General features: G+C 38.1%; 1 protein-coding gene across 1 annotated transcript in view; it reads right to left on the reverse strand.

Annotated features, from left to right (window-relative positions):
* LOC122399111 (neurexin-1) overlaps nucleotides 1–24191 on the reverse strand; it is a 455816-nt gene that overhangs the window by 413270 nt on the left and 18355 nt on the right. The window contains exon 2 of the mRNA XM_043399529.1: nucleotides 9028–9081. Within this exon, the coding sequence (XP_043255464.1) occupies nucleotides 9028–9081 (54 nt within the window). The remainder of the gene's footprint in view (nucleotides 1–9027; nucleotides 9082–24191) is intronic.

The following is a 24191-nucleotide window of genomic DNA, read 5'->3' on the forward strand; positions in this document are numbered from 1 at the left end:
AGGAACATTCCACCTAGAGTACCATTGCGGCGCCATCGAAATAGCGACGATGCTTCGAGTTCGCTGCGGTGTAATCAATTATCGGTACGCTTGAAATTCACGGGACCGTCCAAAAATGAATTTAAACGTCATTTGACCGTCGCTCGAGTCTCGAAACCTCGAAACTTTCGCCGGTTCTTGAAACGATCCTCGACAATTTTCGAAACTTTGAAAAGCAAACTTCGATGGAACCTTCTACAAATTATAAACGAATATTCTGTTTAGATCTGTCGAAAGAAAAACTCATTAAAATTACTTTAAATTCTGATTAAACGCAAAAGTAGATTCCCTTGTAAAGCGAGGGAATTTCTTTATTTACTAAATATAGAAGCTAGTTTCAAAAATCCAAGCACTACATTTATATAACAATTTATTGATTAATATGATTCCTACATTTGTGAAACTTTGACAAGCTATTATAAGATGCTCCAGAGCTTGAAAAAATTATTTTCCAGCTATAGAGTGCTCGAGAAGTCCTTATCAACCGTTCGAACGAGCAATGGAAAAGTATTGGCCGCGATTAACCGCGTTTAGCGGAATGTTCACATTCCGTAGCTCCAGTTTGAGTTGTTCGTTCGCACGTTAACGCGGAAACGTCTCACGCAGCTTCAGAGGACTGTTTAGTTCATTATCTCCCGGCTGCTCGGTGACTGCGCCGCGTGCATGAAAGGCAGACAGGAATTTACGTATCAATCAATTCCTGACGGAGTTAAATTCCGTGGCAGACAATCGGCGAGCAATCAGACATCCCCATCAACGAGTACTTTCCCCGTCCCGTCACGGCGTGTAGCAACCGTCCCGATAAGACTACATTACACCCTGAAATTATGCATTCGCCTCGATAAGATCCATCGCGCGAAATTTCAGCGATTGTGGAACCGAGTGTACCCCTTGCCCCTCGCTACCCCGGGCCTCCCGACTATCCTTGTTTCTCAGTTTCTCTTTCCTCATTCATCCTGTAATAAGCTAACTGTCTCTCTGTTCCACCATCGGGAGAACTGACGGCACAAATCAGCTTTATGCAAATCACCGAATCTTCGCATAATGTGCCTCGTAAGCCTGTCTACGGTTGTCTTAGCTCTTATGGAAAATGGAGGCCATCGTATAATTTCGACGCTTCGTGCGCCCCCTCAGACTTCGTTCTTCGAAAGTACACACGAGACGTAAGAATAATTTCGTTTATTCCGTTACGTATCCCCGTGGATGCAATTATCCGCGCGTAAACGTTACTTGATATTAGTTGGTACACAGAATCAACTTTGGCTGGAATTATTTCCATGTTATTACGAAAGGAATGAACTTTGTTATATTGCAAAAAGGCTTCTTCTCGTTAGTTCGATAAATTGAGACTGTGAAGAGATTGTCAAGATCTGAACAGATTCTTTTATACAGTGTACTAAAATTTTGGTACATACATTCTAGAAAAATGAATAAAACGCTTGTAATTTTTAAAACGTCACGCTTGTAAAAGAAATAAAAGTCGACGAACAGGGGCGCTAATGATGATATTAACGCGAGAGTTTTCGTAAAATCGCAAAATTGAATGTAGGTTACAAATTCGTGCGTTGTCCTATTAAAGCGCACAAAAGGCCGGTATTTTCTTTCGGTGCGCGGACTTAAAACGCAAATTAATTGGTCGGAAGGAGACGCCTTCGAGCGCGTTAAAAAAGGCGGCTTACCGCTCTGAATTTCCACTGAATGAAACCCTGCCGGACAATAGGCGTTCTGTAGCAGTCTGGAATTCCTTTTGCGACCAGTATTATTCTTCTGTTCGCGTGGTTTTTTGTCGTTGCACCCGCGACACTTTCATTAAAAAAATAAAAAAAAAAAAACACGACGCGTAAACGAGGAGAAACAAAAGTCGGAAGTAACGCCGCGGATTTGGCGGCGCTACATTATGTCGGAAACAGAAACGGAACTAGCGCCGGCATAACGCGGTACCCCATGAAATATAGAGCACAATTTTGTATACCCTGGCAACGTGAAATCGTACAGTTACTTTTCAATTGTTTACGTTTCCTTATTTTCTCATAATGTTGACGGAATGAAATTCGTACCACTGTCTTACCAAAAGTCTGATAATATTTGCTGGCTTCGTTACTGTGTTTCAGAATGCATAAAAAAGGTGTCTATATATCTGTTATCTATTAATCAAATTATAACAATGGTAATTAATTCTTGCATAAAAATTCAGTGTACAAGGTTTCTATTTGTTAACTTTTAGTTTTCTTTCGGAAATCTCAACCATTAATTTTGACGATTTTCAGTAAAAAAAAATGAATTTAATTGACAAAGTTCAAACAATATTACATTAATTTACAAATTAGAAAATAAAGTATATCGCAACATGTTTTATACCAATGTATTATGATGCTCGAATAAGATGCATACGTCAGAGAATTCTGTGAATAGGAACGGCGAGTTATATTTTTTGATTGCAATTGATTGAGTGTTACCCGTGGAGCGATGAATTTTCCAGCGATATGGATTGAATTCTTGCTTCATTATTCATCGCGAACGAAAGTATGGTTCCATTAAAAAGAGATTAAAATCTAAATGTAGAACGAAATCCTTTGACACAGATCCTAATGTGATACGTTGAATTTCCAGGTTACTCGTTACCTCATATTTTATACTTACGTTAACTGGGAACACTTTTAAACGAAACGTGTCAATTATTATTACAGAATTTTTTCTCAAAAATGCTTTCATTTACTTTCAGATCGTCTGCTAAATTTTTATCCAAATTAAAAAGAGAAAACTTAAACCTGTAAATTTTTGAGACGGAAATAAAGCAAAATAAAATTCATAACTTTCAATATACGAATAAAGGTATGAATAGCGTTTAATTAAAAATTTTTTCCATTCAAAATGAATGTTGCATTTACGATATTATAAAAGAAGGGTTTGAGAGATGAAGAATTCAATTCGACGCGATTAAATAATGCAAAAATCTTGTACGACTGTTTCACTCGTATGCTTTACTAATTGTTCCGTGGAAGTACTCGATAATGTCGCGTAATTCAGCCCGTAATCATAATTCCGCTCTCTTTATTCGGTTTCTTTTCTCTGGGATCGATAATATCCTGTTGATTAAATCGCTATTGTGTGCACCGTTGCAATAAAGATGTCCGACAGTCGGTAGATACAAAAGGCAGCCACGGTAGTCTTCGTCTACTTTGTATAAACGACCGATATTACGCGATAGGTCGATGGATTAAAACTACGTCCCTCTTTAAATCCGACGGAAATTACGTGTCCACTTTGGATCGTGATGCCGTTTTAAAATCCGTCAGCTTGCTGGCTGCAAATTCAATTTTAAAGTTGTTCTGCCGCATCGATTAACTGACAATGCCGATGCCAGCGACAAGCGATACTACAGAGTCTGTTATTGCGTGTAAAAACCGGGACATGTTTTGAGATAAAATGTGAACAGAATAAGCTATCGCCTGGAGATTGCAAATTTTCTGCTGTACAACAGTAAAACGAACAAAGAGTAAAAATATTTCACGAGACTTTGAATTCTATCTGAACTACTTTAAAAATTTTTAAGTTCATGTCTATTTTGTAAGATTTGAGTTGTAATAATTGTTGATTTTTTATATGTAACTAAAGAAAACTATTATAGAAACTATCTCTGTACAAAATGGAAAATATTAATTTCGATACTTTATATTTTGAAGTATTATAACTGCAAAAATATGGTGTACTGTTTCTGTGAGCTGGAATAAATAGTCTAACAGAATACAAAGTAACGAATTTAGTACGTCGAGTTTGTAAGTACGTAAAGCATGGAAGTTTAAGAATAATAGTATTTAAATATTATAGTAACTGTGTTTGAGAACTAGTTATACAGTTATTTGCCTGTTTAAGAAGAAATTTATGCAGTTTAATATTGTTCATTCAAAGGAGAACGAATGGCTTCCCATAACCAGGTACAATCTGCTTTCCAGTATTTCTGCTGCTGTTAATTGCTACTCTTACATCATGTTTTAAGGCGATTATGTACATAAGTCTCGTTGGACCTTAATCCAGCGTTGCCCTGTATTCCTTCGAACCGAGATAAAAGAATGTTGCATTTCTGTTGGTTAAATCAACTATACACGAATAGACAATTTCCTCTTCAATACCAAATTATTTATAATATAAAGCAACTATTCATTTTTATACTGTCATAAACGTATTCCAAGTTCGAGAGAGCAAAATTTGTAATTCTAGAATACTCTTTAAGTACAAAATAAATTACAAAAATTTAATACTAGCCAAACTTTCTTTAAATCCACGAACGACAATTGTAATCTTCGATAAATTATCATGATTTACAAATTCAAAATTATTGTACACAAAATAAAGAATAAACATTGGCCAATTGGATTAAATTTAAAAAGAGGACCGTCTCGAAAAAGCTTCCACGTCCACCACATTTTTTCTTTCAACTGGACCAGTGTAATTTTAAAATTCCGAAAGTAAAGGAAACGGGAATCAATATGGCGGAAACTCTGCAGATGTTTCGATCTCTCTCAACATCACAAGATCTCGATACGCGTATCGAAACCCTCTTCAGGTTCTAGGGTATGAGTTGAAGAAGCCTTGAATTGTCAAGATTCTTTTCCCAGTTTCGCTAACTGTTCTCGACATCGTCGAGGAGATTATGTCGTCAAGTACGTTAAAGCAGTATCAAATATCGAGTGGCTCAATCTTTGTAGTTAACTGATTCCAGATAGGATTTACCGATATAATAGGAAACCCTTCTGGTTAATTTGTGCATCCAGGTTACTGCACCTTCAAAGACATTATTTCTTCCAAGTACGAATATACGCGTATGCAAGAAACTCGCTCGAAAAACGTTAATTTGAAATTAATTTGAACGGCAATCCATTTGGCAGAACACTTGGACGTTTTGTCCGGATTTATTAAAGAGTGTCACACGAATGTTCGTACGTGTCTTTTTCCTGGTCCACGATACAATTCCCTGAAATAGCCTTTTTTAACAAGAACTTGACGACGTTATTTTATTGAAAGATTCGAAGAAATAAACACCATGAATAGTCTGGTTTCTATTTTAAGTGTCATGCATTGTATGCAAAAATATATTTCGTACACTTGTAAGATTGTTAGAGAGATTTATTTAATATTCACTTTCTAAACTCCACATTCTATTGCCACTGGTTACTTCCTGTGTAATTCCCTTTTCATTTCTAAATTTAGACCATTATAATATGCTTGCCAAAAAAGTAATAGTAAGTGGTCCATGAAAGGCAACGTCACGTAACGCAGCGATACAATGTTTGAATAATTTAACGCGCGACAGGCTTTTACGAGAAAAACGTAAAAGGGCATTCGACGGGGCTGGAAGTCTCTTAGCGACCGGTCGACGCGTACAGTTCGCGAAGAATTTAGAATCTTGGCACTGAAAGGGTTAAAAGCGTACTTAAACCCGGATGACATAACGTTGTAAAACGCGTCGCTGAACTATTGACGTACGAAACTGTTACGCGGCTCGCGGGGAAGCGTATCGCTCGATATGCCCTGAACTTGTTTACAATGCATCAGTTTTACGATCGGGGGTTGCATTACCGCCGCGGACCATTTCCCTTAATGAACGTTGCGCACTTTTATCATACGCCATTTGTCAAATCACACCGCGCTACCCCCGCGGCTTCGGCTCTCGGAAGCCGCCCGCCCAGGCAATTTGTTTTCATTTCTACTAACGATTCCCTCGTTCCCCTCCCCCGCGGCCCACTTTTCCATGCAGCCCCCGATGTGTACCGAATCTTACGAAAGAGTACCTCCTGGCGCACTCCTTTCTCAACGATCGATCTTGCTAACGTTCGCGTCTTCCTGCGGAGGGCATTTAGAACGTTTCACGCGGGGATTTATGACGCGTACCGTCAGCTTCTCACTGTTTTTAATGGATACTGATAGGCAACTTATTTCGATTGCAAAACCATTCCAGAAACAATCTCACTCTTCTATTTCAGAACGATAATAGGCCTCGATAAATGAGAAGCTCAAACAGTGTAAATTATATAAAATGGTGCCAGGTGTGTCCAGAGAGGAACGTTTCATCGAGGATCATATATAAAGAGGTGGTCGATCGAGTACTAGTGAGAAAGATAAAGGTTAAGTGTATCTCACTTTTCTATTACAGAACGATAATAGACCTCGATAAATGATAACATCAAACGGTGTAAATTGTGACGAATTGTGTGTGTGACGAGAGAGAAACGTTTCATCGAAATTGGTGGTCGAGTACTAGTGAGAAAGATAAAGGTTCAGCGTAGCCCTCTGGTCGCGACTGTGGGAAACTCTTGTTTGGACTTAATTACAAAATAAAGACGACTGTATTAGCGATAGAAGAAGGTATAAGTACGAAGAATTATAAAAAATTATAATATATACAATATCAAATACTGCTCGACTCAAAGTAAAACATACATATACAGGGTGCTCAGCCACCTCTAGAAAAAATTTTAATAGAAGATTCTAGAGGCCAAAATGAGACGAAAATCAAGGATACTAATTTGTTGATTGAGGTTTCGTTAAAAAAGTTATAGAAACATTTCCGGCCACACAGTATATTTTCGGTAAAGAATTTTTTTCTCGAAAATACTTAGGAATTCGGGGGTATGTGTATTCACCAGAAATTATTGTAATTGACTCCCGCAACCAAAAATAATTTTTTTAGAATGATTTGAAATTTTTTTTTTCGCCGAAAAATGTACGCACCTATTCGAATTTTTTTCTCGAAAATGTGTAGGATTTCGGGGTATGTCTATTCACCAAAAATGCTTGTAATTGGTCCTTGTAACTAAATATAATTTTTTTAGTATGATTTGAAATTTTTTAATTTCGTCTACAAACAGTACCTACTCGAATTTTTTTCTCGAAAGTGGGTAGAAATTCAGGGTATGTGTATTCACCAAAAATGATTATAATTGAGCCCCGCACCCAAAAATAATTTTTTCAGAATGATTTGAAATTTTTTAATAACTTTTTAATGAAGCGTCATTCAAGAAATTTGATATTCTTGATTTTCGTCTTATTTTGGCCTCTAAAATCTCCCATTGAAATTTTTCCCAGGGGTGGCCGAACACCCTACATCTTTTCCAAGTAGAATGATATTTTCTGTCACAGCTATATCCTGATACCACATAATCCATTAAAAAATTGTCCCCTCAAGTTTGTCTAAGAATCGTAAAAAAGATAAAGTTTGAGCCGTGAAAGGCAAGTGAAATTTTTGTTTTGTTATAGGAAGAAGAGACTCGAATAATTCTAGCATCTAACAGCAGTGTCAGGCGGAAAATATACTGTAGAACGTGTAATATTATTACTCCCGAAGCAAATCACGACGCGATGCTAGGCGACGAACGATGTATCGTTATTCCGCTCCTAATGCACCGAGCATACGATGCATCTGACGCAATGCAGTCGTATGTAGGTACCTTATATGTACATAGATACGTGCAGCACATTGTTTTCTAGAGTCCCTCCTTCCGGACTATTTTCGACTCTACTACGTCTTATCCGTTTCGAAGTTTACTGCACGCTCGGTTCCTTTTTCTGTCTCCGATTTCCACGCGACACTTTACTTTACGTGTTTGCACCCTGATATTATTCCTGCGCAACCATTGACACCAGTTGAATACACGTTTTGCCTATACTCGTCGAGAGCTCTTTGGAACACACGTATACTAATACTTAAAAGTCTTGGCAGAGTTACTACGTATCAGGAGAAATGTGCAAGTCTAAAAAAATTTTAATTGTCAAATGTATTCTCAAAATCAGAATATGTAGTAACATACTGGGGGAAAAAGTGTTAATATTGTGTGAAATTATCAATATTCTATTAATTACATTTATGAATTAATGGTTTTTACGAAAAAGGGAAATTCTACTCGTCTGTTTCTTGTTTCAGTATTTTATTGAATTTCATTCGATATTCACTGGCGCTTGTAATCTGCAAGAGAGACTTCCTATGCGCCTAATTGCCATTTCTCCAAAGTGGATATTGTTATTTCACCGATAATTGGTCTTTCCATTATGGCTGTTCTACGTGTTATATAGACTGTGTCTGAATTACAAGTACAAACGAAACTAGTACGTGGAAACGAATAAAAGAAATTTTAATGAGCGCTTGCTCCACGGCTAATCGTTTCACTGATATTCAATTTTTTAATTTCGGAAAACGATTAAGCGAACAGAACATGTGTAGAAATAGTAAAAAATTTGAAATAGCGAAAACTGATATCATACTATAATAATAGTGACAAACGATGGAGAAAATGGATATTAAAAGACTATCGATAATGAGAAGACATGCTAATTTTCAACCGCATCATTATTCGTTGGACAGTCAATAGAGACATCTGACGGCCGAAGTTCGGTAATAGGCCCCGTAAGACGAACACAGCAGGATCGTGTGTGCATTCACAGCATTGACTGGCCAGCGTTACATTCAATCTAGTACGTTCCGAATTGCTATACGCAAACAACGCGAGGTTTCTGCATACATGCACCGAATGTGCGTTTAATTACGATCGTCTGTATACAAGCGACCGAATGAAATCGTGGAGAAGCTCCGGGCTCGACAGTGTCGTCCCGTCATCGAGGCTCCATTAATTGGATTCGAATAATGTGATTAGTTAAGACAGACGCCGGAATACCCGCAAATTCATCCAACCAAGCTTCTTTAACGGAAACAAAGGAGCCAATCCCACCAGAGATCTTTTTAAACTACGTTGATTGGAAGTAGAAAATTTATTGCACGAATTGGTGTATATAGACACGAGTTCGGTGTCCTCCATTTTGAATAACGAACTCAGAGTTACGAATAGTTTTGCGAAAGATCTTAACTAGTCTTCGACAACAATTTAATTTACAATTAATTCATTCGAAACTTCGAAAACTATATTGCTGGTTCAGGCATGCGACAGCATATTAATCTTTTATAGCACATGCAACATAATGTCATATTATGAGACTTACCCTTGGCGACTTGTGTTTGACATTCTCGACGCACGGAAATCCACCACACTGAAACTGTAACAATGAGAAGATATTAATATCTCGAGTATTACTATACTGAGCATTAAAAATAAAGAGTCATAAATTTTGTCTTCGTACCTTAGTAAAAAATGAATAGAGGTTGGCAATATTAACACGTCCAAACGTTCGTAACAGTGAAATTGAAAAAGCATTGGCGCTATGATTCTAACAATTCATATTTTACGAAAGTAACAATTACTAGAATCTATTAAGGGATTACTTAACACTTGCAGGGGGACTAATGGGAATTATTAAAGTTAAATTCAACAAAACTGTGCACTTAATTATAACAGTAATAAAATATTTCACAGGACACAATCTCAATCTTCCAAGATACGAACGAGAACTTTTACGCGGCAGAACTTGCGCAATCGTTATGCGCAGTAGACAATATGGCGCGTCTTTAGAATATGTAAGAGCGTGCTTACATGGAAGCCACTGATTGGCGCCCAAATCTCCACAGCACGTGTCGCCACCTACCGGCACGAGTCGCCAAGCGGCCGAACTAAACGAATCGGCCTTATGGTTCGCCATCGTGTTTATTACATACTTTTGCTTTAAACATGTACTGACACGTTCCTTGCCTAATCACTCGTGTATTTTGTAGTGTTTTATAGTAAAGTGTCCTCGTTCAGTGTACTTTTGTGGTTTTTCTACCGCTCTGCCCATCGCCCTAATATTTTTTGCAGGAATGCAGTATAAACAACCATGAGTAAGTATTTTCAATGCACTTCTCACATTACTTTCAAATTAACAAACTCTCATAGCGTTAAAAGATTCGAACAAAAAAACACCAAGAATATATTTCGAAATTATTGTGCTGATTACGTTTGATAGATATTAACCTAATGCAAACAAACTAATATTAATTCGCGAGAAGATTACCAAAAATATCATCCTAAATTATTAAGGAAAACATTTTTAGAATAACCAACTTGAAGTATAATTATAAAATCGTTTCGAATCTTTTATGAACATCTAACCTGTTCGCATTTAAAATGTATTATATTATCTCTTATTATAAACACTGTTCCTTTTTATACTCATTTTTATAATTTTTCATGTATTCGATCTGTTCTGATAATTTATTTAGCACAAAAAAGTTTTAAATATATCTTTCGGTATATTTACAGAATTTCTCGCGTAAATGTTAGAACATTTTACATTTTGCTTGTGCACTTATCCCTCAACGATATACGACCCCATGAAAAAAGATTCTCGACGATCTCTCACGCTTCGCGTCTTGAGTCAGAAAGAGGGATATCTTCAAAGAGCTTACAATGCGATTTTGGCGAATCCTTTTTCACCCCAACCATTTTCGTTCCTCCGCGTTATCGTCGTATACGTGCCCGCCATGTCATATTTCGTGGTGCTCGCGATAAGATAACTTTCTACTTTTTCACGCTGAATCATCGCATCGCGAAAATCTTATTACGCCACGGCGTGTCTGATGATCCTACTAATTAATTATAACTCGATTTCATACAAATTACCTTCGCATTGCAGGTTATGTAACAGCAATATTTTATTTCTTTATTAGCAAAAATGGCAACGTGTGCAAATATTGGTAATGCGTTACTGCTTCGAAAACAAATATTCGTTATAATTTTTTTAGAGAAATTGACGATTGTAATATACAGGTAGCCCTCCTACAACACGGTTTCGCTCTAATACTGGATAACATGATGTTTGCTTAACATATTTAAAAACTAAATTACCTTAAAATAATGAAGCGAAGGAATAATGAACTATAGTGGCTTTACATCAAAATATATAAACAAATTATAATTTATTAAATTAAAGTTGCGTTAAATTAAAATAATATTTTTTGTTTTGTGTTAGACATACATCTATATTTTTCATAAAAATTAAGTTGTTTATGTAGAATTAAAAAAAAATATTTTTTATTTCTTTGGATCTCATATAACACGATTTCATACAACACGGCATTTTCTAGGAACCCATCTATCGTGTTATAGGAGGGTTACCTGTATTAGTATTTGAATCATTATACTTTTTCGAATAGCGAGAAATAAATTTTTAAGCAATGTTTTATTTACGACACACTTAATTTTTCTTTTGAAACGGAAGATTATTATACACCTTCGCTTTAGTATTTAGATTGCTTTTATACGAGGTCAGAGAAAACTCGAATTCTAATTAGAACTTTAATGTTCCTTCCTACGTACTTGCAGTAACGCATTCGGGAAATGGGCTAGGAAATGACTGCGTTCTGTCGTTTCAGTAACATTATAGTTTATTCACTTTGTAACGTTCGCTTCGAAACGTTCCCTCTTTAATATTGGAAGCACATAACTATTATCGTATCGAAAACAGAGAAGTTAACTGGAAGGATTTTAACAACTTCTTTCAATGCGATTAGTTCTTTTTTTTCGAATCATTTTATATGGGTCTATTTTCTCCCTTTTAACGACAACTTGTTAATGCCTGAAGAGGATTCTGTAAAAGTAGATCGATTTGATAAACGATCCCCCGAGTAGTTGCAATTTTTATTTTCGAGAGCAGTCGTAATTACCAACTTTAATTCTTTAACGAATTTCCGTCCCTGCAGGAGTAATATATGAAAAAAAAATTCCTTTGCACCCGAGAAACAGACTTCTGATGGGAAATGGAACACGCGGATCAGAGCTACTAGAGTCTGGGTTCGAAACGCGGTCGGTGGCGGTTAATTAGAGCAAAAAATACCGGACGCAGCTGAAAAGGGAAAGGACGACGTTGAAACAGGGAAACAGGGGCGTGTACAACGATAAACAAAAGGGAATTTGCGGGGGTGTGAGTAGGAATCGTGTAAACACCGACACATTCGTTCTCCGGGAGTAGATAAGGTCGTTGGTCCAGATCGAAAAAAGCTTCCAGGAAAGTTGTTCCCGCCCAGCTCTGTTATTACTTTCGGAACGTTATCCGCGTTTATTGCATTTAATTGTATAGCTGGAAGGGATGCTCTTGATAACTTTTAATTCCGTGCACTCTCATCTCGTTGATACCATCTTCATTGAAATAATTTTCTTCCACCGTGTTCTCCAACATCGCGTTTCCAGATCGTCAGAGAATTAGGTGTGACGATTATTTATGTTGCACGAATTGGTTTGTTTTAATTTAACCATCGATACTTGGTAGATAACTTAAGAAAAGAGATTGATTTCTGATTCTATTAAAAATAGAAATATTTTCTCGAAAAGAAGATATTTTCTTTCGTTAAAAAAATATGCGTAAAAAAGCAAACGGGTCAGGTGGTGTTATTAGAATATATTTTTACGTTTATCGAAGAATCGTATCACAAACGAACGATACTTTACGAGTCGCGATTACGATGGTACACTCGTTGTGACCTGCTCTGGAATATGTACGCATTCGACGCAGTTAACGAAACGCTCGACGATACGACCTCTTAAAAAGTTCACTTGACGCACGGCCGTCCTCGTTTTTGCGACAATAAAGATAAGCCGTAAATATCCAATCGCGCGTGGCCGATATTACCGCGTTTGCTGGCGAATCCTCTTCATTTTAATCCACTTTGTGCCAGAAACTGTTCTTTGATAGCTTAACACTTTGATGGCCGCGCGTTTCACGCAAAAACTGTTGCTACCAGACAGCTTTCACGAGGGTGACAAATTAACGATGGGCAATAAACTATCCGGTCAAATTAAAGATTAGAATATTACCCTCTGTACCATTAAATAAATTTTTAAAAAATAACAATAATTGTTGGCTACCACAAGATTCGTGGATCCGAGTTATTTAGTAAATAGATAAGTCTAATAACTATTTACAAACACTTTAAATTTATTAAAAAATATATATACACGTGTTAACAATTATACATATATACCCCCCGCAAACGAAAATAATTTTTTCAGAACGATTTTCAATTTTTTAATTTTGTCGAAAAATTTCACACCTTCTCGAATTTTTTTCTCGAAAGTGGGTAGGATTTCGAGGGTACGTCTAATCATAAAAAATGACTGTAATTTACCCCCGCAACCGAAAATAATTTTTCCAAAATGATTCGAATATTTCTTTTTCGCCGTAAAATTTAAGGAGAATAGGTATACGCCTGGTCAGACATTACATTTTCAGTAATGATTTTTTTTCTCGAAAGTGGGTAGGATTTCGAGGGTATGTATAATGACCAAAAATGATTGTAATCGACCCCTCCAACTGAAAATAATTTTTTTAGAATGATTTGAAAAATTTTTTTTTTTGTCTAAAAATATCTGTAGATAGTCGAATTTTTTTCTCGAAAGTGGGTAGGATTTCGGGGGTATGTGTAATGACCAGAAATGATTATAATCGACCCTCGCAACCAAAAATAATTTTTTCAGAATGATTTGAAATTTTTCAATAACTGTTTAACAAAGCCCCAGTCAAGAATTTGATAGTCTTGATTTTCGTTTCATTTTGGCCTCTAGAATCTCCCATTGAGATTTTTTCCAGGGGTGCCCGAACACCCTGTATACTGATTTCAAAAATAGGAGATTCTAGTAACAAATGCGAAGTTTGCTCATCCGTCGTGGACCAGTCCTCCCGACACTCGAAATCCCTCCCACTGAGGGTTGTACGGGGTGTGTGTTTACAGTCCCAAGGGGCTGGTAAATGGGCCTAAAGTACGGTGAAACTAATTAAGTATAGCTTAATGACTTTAGGGTATCTAAATTCCTTTTGTAAAATAAGGTACATTATCAGATGACCAAATCAAGTAATATTGAACTAAATGATGTGTCCTATAATATAAATAGTTGAAATTCCCAACAATAATAATAGCTGCGATCTTTCTCAGAATCGTCAAAATAAAAGGATGTTTTCGTCCTTAGAAATTACCTTCGTCGAAATGAAATGCTCGCGATTGTTGTGCCGGTACAGCGCGCCAATTAATATCGCCTAAAGCTTACGAAAATTGCGACGGTAAAGTTTTACCAGCAATATTTAGCGTGGACCGAGCTGGAAGAGTTGAAATGCAATTAACGTCAGTTAGCGAGTTTAATGTTGCTGCATAAACGCGGCCCATTAATATTCATTTTTGTCGATTAGGCACCGAACTTTTGGCGCATTTCTACGCGCGTGATTTATCGATCCGGGCTTAATCTAGCGTCCGGCTCGATCGGTGGAAGTCTGCCAAACTTCGATGAATTTTCAAAACCGGGCGAACACAAAATAAAAATTGGGGGCATCTGCTCTAAGAGGATTTTCGAAATCCGTCCCATAAAAGGGGAATCGGAGTCAGACATTTTTACGATACATACCGAATCGCCCGAATAAAGATGAAAGTTTTTGATAACCGCGCGACACGGCGCTATTGCTACGAATAATCCTTTCGCGGGGCAAGTCCAAAAAATTTCCCCCGACGCGGATTACATTTTCAGGGATCCTGTTACTCCTGGTCCCCTCCCGTCTTGTCCGCCATCATTCATGCAACACTTTCCTCGCTGCTTTCCACGGCGAGCCTTTTCAACGCGAATATGATTTTACGCCGCGAGGACGTACTATAGAATTTTTGATAGGCTTATCGTTATATAGGTTTACAGCGGGGCCATTGTAACGCTCGTCTTTGTAACGTGCCCGCCCGACACGGCTTTTGTGCCGTCGCATTATTACGTGTAACTATTTTCGTAATGGGGAATATAATAAAAAATAGAAAAAAGGAACCGTAGCAAATATAGGTACTTTGTTCGACGGGCTGTTCAAAAACTCGTACATCGGCGCCATTGAGAAAGAAAATTGTCAATTTTGTTACGGCGGAATGGAATCGAAACGAGCGTGACACAGTTGACGCGCAATTTATTACGACGCGTATTTTTCATTTGCGTTCAGTTCACTTACAAATTGCTGTTCCCCATGGCTTCGACGTTCTCATTTTCAAATAACTTTTTCATTATGACCGCGTTCCGTGCCCATTCATCCTGCAATAATTTTCTCAAATATTTTTACAATCTTTAGTAAGTCTTTTGGTCCTGATTGCCTCGGAGTAAATTTCAAATAAATGAGTCGAAGAACGCGAAATATTTGGATTTGTACGATTACTTTAAAGATAGTCTCCTCGAATTTTGAAGCCATCGAGGGCTGAACAATGTAGAATCAAGTGTCGATGATTTAATAATAAAAAGAATTGTTTTTATTTCAACTCTTGGGGACTATTAGAATAAAATAATAAGAAAATGAAGTTAATTCGAAGCTGGTAAATCACTAACAATGCATTTTGGGTTTTTGGTAGATGGCCTCTTCTATTTTAAGAAACACGACGTTGGCTAGGAGTAAATTGATGAAGATGCCACATTCTCCTACAGAATGTGGTTCACGTTATTGTACCTGAACCTTTGATTGGTGCAGCTCCCCAAATTAGGTCAATTCATTTTATAGTGTTGTCGAATACGCTATTGAGACAGTACGACGGGGATGCCAAACATCTGAAACGTGAGTCCCTTTAGTGGGTCACAAGTACCAGGCTATTGATACGAAAATCCCTCCAAGAGGTATACTAGATTAGATTGTATACACTCAACAGTAGTGACACACCAAACGACTATTCAATCCAAGATACTAATCAATAAAACAAAAGTGGTAACCGGGATAGAGGTATATTCGGTCTTCGAGCAATTATCATAACGAGGGTAGAAAATATCTGTTTTAATAGAGAACATCTCCACACATCTTATTTGTTTCTATTCCATCCATTTATACTTGGGAAAAATTTTAATGGGAGATTCTAGAGGCCAAAATAAGACGAAAATCGAGAATATGAATTTCTTAACTGAGGCTTCATTAAAAAGTTATTAAAAAATTACAAATTGTTCTGAAAAAATTGTTTTTGGTTGCGGGGCTCAATTAAAATAATTTTTGATGAATACACATAACCCCGAAATCCTACCCACTTTCTAGAAAAAAATTCGAGAAAGTGACATTTTTCGTCAAAATTTAAAAATTTAAAATCGTTCTGGAAAAATTATTTTCAGTTGCGGTGGTCAATTACAATAATTTTTAGTGAATATACATACCCCCGAAATCCTACCCACTTTCTAGAAAAAAATTCGAGAAAGTGACATTTTTCGTCAAAAATTTAAAAATTTAAAATCGTTCTGGAAAAATTATTTTCAGTTGCGGTGGTCAATTACAATAATTTTTAGTGAATATACATACCCCCGAAATCCTACCCACTTTCAAGAAAAAAATTCGAAAAAGTGAAATTTTTCGTCAAAATTAAAAAATTTTAAATCGTTCTGGAAAAATTATTTTCAGTTGCGGGGGTCAATTACAATAATTTTTCGTGAATAGACATACCCCCGAAATCCTACCCACTTTCAAGAAAAAAATTCGAAAAAGTGAAATTTTTCGTCAAAATTAAAAAATTTAAAATCGTTCTGGAAAAATTATTTTCAGTTGCGGGGATCAATTACAATAATTTTTGGTGAATATACATACCCCCGAAATCCTACCCACTTTCTAGAAAAAAATTCAGTACGGATTGAACTTTAACCGTTAATAACTTTTTAACGAACTCTCCATCAACAAATTAGTATTCTTGATTTTCGTCTTATTTTTGCCTCTAGAATCTCCCATTAAAATTTTTCGAAGGGCTGGTCGAACACCCTGTATATTTACACAGTTAATATACAGAAATTGATTAAAATAATATACAGGAAAATCAAAGAAGAAACACTGTATCTAGGGGAGAAATGTTTTAATAAATTTTCGGGTTTAATAGCTGAAAAGTGAAACGACGGAACGTTGGGACTGTAGAACCGAAGAAAGCTCGGGTGAGAAGTGGTTATGAAACGAAGCAACCACGATACTTCGGCTGAGCCGTGTATTTGGAATGGCTAGAGATTCGTGGTTTCTAAGGGTGTTTAATATTTGTGGTTTACGCCAGTCATTGAATATGACGCTCAAAATTGCGACGCTTTGAAACGCCCTGCGATCTAAGTATTATTAAGTCTACGTTTCGGTGGACGAACAGACTATTTGCGACGATTTTTATATTATATTCTGTTTCTCGTGGAAATGTAGACCAGCTACCAAGAAATTTCCTTACTGAGAATCGTTTAGTTATCGTTGAAAGCGAAGAAGAAAACTTGATCTTTAATTAGAAGGGAATATAAGATCGTAAACATAGATACACTTAATTTATTTAGATAGTATCGACATGAGCCACTGCGCGAATGTTCCTCGGAATCGATTATTCGTTCAATTATATAACTTTCTCCCCGGTACATTGCTCTAGTTCGCGAGAACGTTTCGTGTAACGTTACATGAATCATGTTGCCGGTTCTAAAACCCTGCGGGGACGAAGAACCGTTGCGTTCTTCTCGAATCATGAATATCTCGAAGGCCAGCATCGCGTGGAAATTTATAGCTCGTGTGGGTACTTGATATTTATAGTTTGTTGTTATCGTGCCCCGTGGTCGGAGGAAAATTATTCAGATCGAAAAACGCTGGTAAATATTCTCAAAAACCCGACGGCTAATTAAATATCGGACGAATTATGATACAGCGTTTTTCGAAACTTCGCGCGATTCGAATCTTCCTCTCGTGCTGAGAAGCAACGGTGTCGGGGGAAACAGAGTTCTAAGAAAACGTATTTTTACGAGCTCGAATTCCCGGGGTTCGGTAAACCGCTTAAAACCAACGAACAAACAAGAGATCGAAAGAGGCGTGGGTGGAGGGGGGGGCAGGTGACTCGATAAACTGAATCGCGCGGAAAGGTATAAAGGACAAGGGCGAAAGAAAGAAATAGCATCCTCGACTGCTCCTGGAGGCGATAGTCGACGAAGACGTATCGATTATCTCGCTCGACTTTGCGCAAACGAGACCGCAGCGGCGCGAAAGTACGATCGAAGATAAAGCCACGTTTCTCCCTTCCTTCGTCGCGGCTGGACGGGACGGAGAAGGACTAAAGTGCCACGAGGGGTAGGGTGGGAGAGTGGTTAAAGTCTTCCCAACGGAGCGTCTTTCTACCCTTCGAGGATAAAACTCGTGGGACGACTTAATCATCGATGGCCAGGGCCTCCTACTCGGATCCAACGAACGAATAAAGAACTGGCTCGCCGCCTAACGATCGTGAATCTTTCGTTAAGAAAAAAACCAGGCTAACGGGAGACCTACAGAGAGCATCGCCCAAAGAATTTCTCAGCGCGGTTGGAAACAAATCAGCCGTTTCATGGCAGGAAACTCGAATAAACCTCGATTTCCGCTGGATGTTGGCGCATTTTTATCCACCGACTTCCGTAATTAGACTCAAAGCCAGGCGACATTATTTGTTTCGTAGGGTGTCCGCGATATTTACGTATAGTAAACTGTTACTGTACAATTCGATTCTTTTTTAATCTCGGGCATTTGTTTTTAATTTTGTTGTGTATTGCATATCAATGAATTCTGTTTTTTGTTTCTTCTATACAAGGATGCTTTCGTGTGTAATTTTTGTCGATATGTGTTGTTATGTTAGAATTATTTTTTCGTACTGCAGGAGTACTTCGCAAGCTTTAATCTAGAGTAAGGAACCAATCAGACTTGTTCCAATTCAACTTCTCGCGTACGCACTGTACTGCATATACAGGGTGTTCAGGCCAATCCTGGGAAAAACTTTAATGGGAGATTCTAGATGTCAAAATAAGACAAAAATCAAGAATATAAAGTTTTTCTTTGAGACTTCTTTAAAAAGTTATTAACAATTCAATTAAAAAATTTCAAATCGTCCTGGAAAAATTATTTTTGGTTGCGGGGCTCAATTACAATAATTTTTGGTGAATAGACATACCCCCGAAATCCCGCGCATTTTCGAGAAAAAAATTCAGGAAGGTGGACAAATTTTTCGACAAAATTAAAAAATTTCAAATCGTTCTATAGAAATTATTTTTGGTTGCGAGGGTCAATTACAATAATTTTTGGTGAATAGACATACCCCCGAAATCCTACGCACTTTCGAGAAAAAAATTCATTACCGAAAATATGTCTGACCATACGTACACCTATTCCCCTTAAATTTTTCGGTGAAATTAAAAAATTTCAAATCGTTCTAAAAAAATTATTTTTGGTTGCAAGGGTCAATTACAATAATTTTTGGTGAATATACATACCCTTAAAATCCCACGCATTTTCGAGAAAAAAAATTCGAGTAGGTGCCTAAATTTTTCAACAAAATTAAAAAATTTTAAATCATTCTGGAAAAATTATTTTCGGTTGCGGGGGTCAATTACAATCATTTTTGATGAATAGACATACCCCCAAAATCCTACGTACTTCCGAGAAAAAAAATTCTTTAGCGAAAATATAATTTCTGGCTAGAAATGTAACTTTTTAACGAAGCCTCAATCAACGAATTGGTATTCATGATTTTCGTCTTATTTTGGACTCTAGAATCTTCCATTATAATTTTTCCCAGGGGTGGCCGAACACCCTGTATACTTAATCTCACTAATATATTAATTATATATTCACTTCGACGACTCACGAAAAACCTAATACTTTGCGTACATATTACAATTCCACAATTAATTTTCGCCCATTTTTGACGAGATTCATAACATCAAAGCTGGCAGAATTAATAGAAAGAAAACACCTTCCTTCGTAAGATTAAAAAATAATTATTCAAAAACGTACGAAATTCTAGGCAATTATCGAAAATGCCGTTTAGTAAATACGCTATGGAATCGTTTTACGCCTAGTTTGAGGTGTGTATAAGTTGCTTTCGGAAATCGAATTCGCGTATGTAGCCCAGAGGGGGTAGAAGTTACGCAGCCACCTCAGCATTTCGTGTGTGTCTACGAGTTTGAACTCGGCGTTAGCAGCGAGTCAAGTTAATTTTAACTTTAATTAAGCATCATTAGATGAAATTCACCGTGTCCGCGGGGCGACGTGCCGCGAGCATAGAGTAAATACTTCGGCGCGACCCGAGCTTCAGCTCTCTCGACCCGCTGGCCGCCTTCAAAATAACAAGGAATCTCAGACACGCGCTACGTCTTCAAAATTAAAGCGCGCGATATACGATGCTGCGACGCGTTCGGCTGGTATAGTTCGCAATTTACAGCCGTAATACCGTGTGCCCTCGCTTTTATACATATCCCCCGTAGCCAGGGAATGTCGATATCAGCATCGCTCCTCATTTTTCCTCCCCCGTCGCGTTTCTCACGTCGAATTACGCGTTCGAGCACCGAGGTAGGGGAGGGGAGGAAGCTCCGGGCACCGAATTTATCGAATTTCTCCAGGGACCCCGCCGCCAAAGCCGCTTCAACGCTCGAGATTCTCGACGGGCGCTGCAACATCGTCGCGGCACGACGTCCGATGCCAAGAGCAACACGAAACGCTGGAAAGCTTAGCGCGTAAGCGAAACACATAAAAGTGCAACGAGCCACCGCGGTGTCCCCAAGAAATAAACGAGACGTTTCGCGTCTGGTAACTTTCCCCCGGGTGGACAGGGCACGTAAGAACCACTGGAAGGATCATACGAGCGCGCCACTTGTTTAAATTCTAAGTTATGGCTGGATTTTCTGGCCTTGGGAACCCTTAAACCGGTACAACAAATTCAGTGTCACGTCTTAAACAAATCGTCATGGAACACTGTGCAACAACATGTACGAATGGTTGAAGATTATTAGAAACATTCACGTTCTGTTCGAGATGGTATTCGTGTGTTTCGCCGAAATTTTTGGTTCAGGTAATCGACCTTCTGAGAGAACAATTCGTCGAATTGTGGATGAATTTAAAGAGATTGGCTCACAGTTTGTTAACACGTGGTACGTATCAACGTGGAGCTAAAAAACAATTATATAGTAGTGTAATAGAAAATTGAGGCGACCATTTGAATGATATTGTGTTCCACGATTAATGTTATGAAGTGGGCTTTATATTAAAATAAAGAAACCTGAAATATCTCAAATAGTTTGTGTCTTATTTCAATTTAAAGATCTGACACTCAATTTGATTATTTCAGAGATTGCAGGATTTAAGTACATAGTATGATATAAATGGTATTCTTGCAAATCCAATTTTTGTCGCTTTGAGATATCATTGAGATTTGATGAGATTTGAGATTTCATGACCCTCGAATCCCCAATATTTTAATATGAACTCTTGTTTAAGAGTGTAGAATGCATGATGATGTCATCCCGTACAATCGAACGAATTTACCAAGTTCGATGGTAATCGTATAAACGGCTCTTCCGAAAAGATTAAATCGTAGTAACCCTCGCTCCGGTGTCAGAGTCGTGATGGCCCAGGGTGGGGATTTAATTTTGTTCGTTCAATTGTATAATTGCATTTCGCGTCTCCTTTCCAAGTTCAAATCGTAGTAGCCCCTGCTACAGTCGCCATCGGAGCGAAGTGAGGGGCACTACGATTTAATTTTGTTCGTTCAGTTATATAATTGTATTTCACGCCTCCTTCCTAAGTTCAAATCGTAGTACCAGTCACGATGACGAGGTGGGGGTACTACGATTTGATCTCGAAGAGGCTCGAAATACAATTATATAATTTCAGGAACTTACCAAGCGAAGTTCGATTATAATTATATAAGCGCCTCCTCTTCGGGATCAAATCATCAGTCCCCCTCACCTTCGTGCTATGGCGACTCTGACATGGAGTAGAGGGTACTACCATTCGATTTCAAGAAGGTGTGAAATACGATTTCGTTCTAGGAATCGATTCAGTTCATTTTTGTTGAGACAGCACTTCGAAATTAATCTGTTCGTCGAGAGATGCAGTGGATAAGTATTCGAATCAAGGAACGAGAATCACGTCTAATAACGTCAAAGCAGAATAGCTATAACTACGAAAACAATCATTAACCTCTTCAGGGACGAATTTTTTTTGTCTATTTATTATTGACAGTAACTATAATTATAAAAAAAAAAACTAAACGTCCACATATGTGGCCAAGGGCGTAAAGAGGTTAATAAATCATCAGTCCCCCTTACTTCGTGCTATGGCGACTCTGACATGGAGTAGAGAGTACTACCATTCGATTTCAAGAATGTGTGAAATACGATTTCGTTCTAGGAATCGATTCAGTTCATTTTTGTTGAGACAGCACTTCGAAATTAATCTGTTCGTCGAGAGATGCAGTGGATAAGTATTCGAATCAAGGAACGAGAGCTCTAACTACGAAAACAATCATTAATAAATTAGAAAGTACTGTGACCATTAGCAGTGATGTATGTGTCTCTTCGAAACATTCGCGCCATTAGACAAAGCGGTCGAGTATGCGAAAAAAAGTTGCATGATTTCAGATAGCGAAAAATTCTGCTTCAATGTGGATTGTTTCGCGAGCCCATCCGTCTTGTACCACGTTTAGAAATATAATTTCATTCTAACGTTTGTTATCTGTCACATTATTTCGAGTTTAACACCGTTGAGTCGAAGAAAATCCATATGCTTCTCAAGTTACCAATAACGATTCGGTCTAAATATACGGGAATAATTGGCTATAATTGGATTTGACCCCTCACTTCTTAATGAGAGATAATTATGTCTCTTATATCGACTTTCTGAACAGTTAAATTAACCAAATTTAATCAGGTTGCTTGCTTCTTGGGATAATTTAAAAACGATTGTTTATTCAACAGTTTTCAGAAATCTATTGCACTTTGAAGGTAGCAAGATCGGTCGCGATAGGTGTTTATGTTTACTTTTTCCAGTTTTTATTTTCCCTGCCCACAGTTAAATTAACAAAATTTAAACCAGTTGCTTGCTTCTTGGGATAATTGTTTATCCAACAGTTTTGAGAGATCTATTCTATTTTGAAGATAGCCATTTCGACCATTTTTCATAATTACGAAGCAAGATCGGTCGCGATAGGTGTTTATGTTTACTTTTTTCACTGTTTTCATTTTCTCTGCCCACTGTCGTAGCGTGTGGCCGATGTTACGATAGGAGGCTGGGTAAATCGATGGTTTATAAATAATCGCAGGCGTTGCTGGTGTCGGAATCCCACCCCGTCCCGCGTCCCTTCCATTTTGCCCGCGAAGCTACGGTATTAAATTCCTATTATGTCGGTGCTGAGTGGAAGGCAGCTTGCCGCGGGCAAGAAGAAGGTGGGAAAGAGACTCGAGTTAAGGGTGTAAGAAACGAAAGGCCCGAAGCCAGGGGTCTAAGGTATCGTTTGAAAGGAAACTCGATGGCAGTCGAGGCCAGACTTCCACTTCTAGACGTTTTCTTCGACCTCCTTCATACATACTGCTGCGACTCGGCGCATCGTAGTTTTGCTTCCGCCTTTTCTTTTCTGTTCGAAAAGAATGCCGACTTCAGGTGGATAGCCCACTGCTCGACCTCGTAGAAGTCGCCTCGAAATCTAACCGGATACTGTAGCCCCTCGCACTTTGCTGGAAACTCTTTTTATTCGATCGTATAAGAGAAGAGGGCGAAGCAAAAATAAACAAACAGAGAAAGGGTGTCGAATTCGGAGCACTCGGTTCCTCTGAGAACGAAATATTTTTAAGAAAGGAGAGAAAAGAGTTCGAGCAATATTGTTAGATGCGTTTCCATTAATATTATATGGCTCGTAGATCAGCCCAGAAATTGCAAACTATCGCCCAAGGAACAAGAAAATAGTATTTTCGATCCCCAGAACCAGTAGAAGTTGTGTATAGGAAAGTTTTTCGAGAAGATCCCGGAAAATCTCGTTGCATACGCGACGTTCCTGGAACGATAACAGTGATGTGCGACCGAGGGTGCTCCGAGCCGCTCTTATTCGATAAAAACTGCACTCGATATATAGTTTGCCAGTCATAAATATTCCGAAACCAGCTCAGACTAGCGTGAAAGCTTGCCCAAGTCGCGTACCTCCCCCCTCCCGCCCCGCGTTTTTCACCTTTTCATCGTTCGGTTCACACTTTGCGCTCGCTTCTCAAGATCTGCCAAGACCGCCTTAACAGTCTGCGGACTTCGACGCGAGTTCGCTCACACTGGATAGAGTTCAGCTCCGTAAACAGCATTGAATTATTCATAGATTCGGGAAACATAATTCATAAAAAAACACGTGGCATGTTGTCAACCAGCATTCTCTTTCTACGACGGAAACGTGTGCAAGGTACGTTGACTTCTCGCGGAAACTTCGAGGAAACGTTTGGCGACAACAGAGCTAGGCAAACTTTATTTCCAAA

This window comes from Colletes gigas, unplaced genomic scaffold (genome assembly GCF_013123115.1).
Source record: "Colletes gigas isolate AHSC1104 unplaced genomic scaffold, ASM1312311v1 Colletes_gigas_Sc00012, whole genome shotgun sequence".
In the NCBI taxonomy this organism is placed as follows: domain Eukaryota; kingdom Metazoa; phylum Arthropoda; class Insecta; order Hymenoptera; family Colletidae; genus Colletes; species Colletes gigas.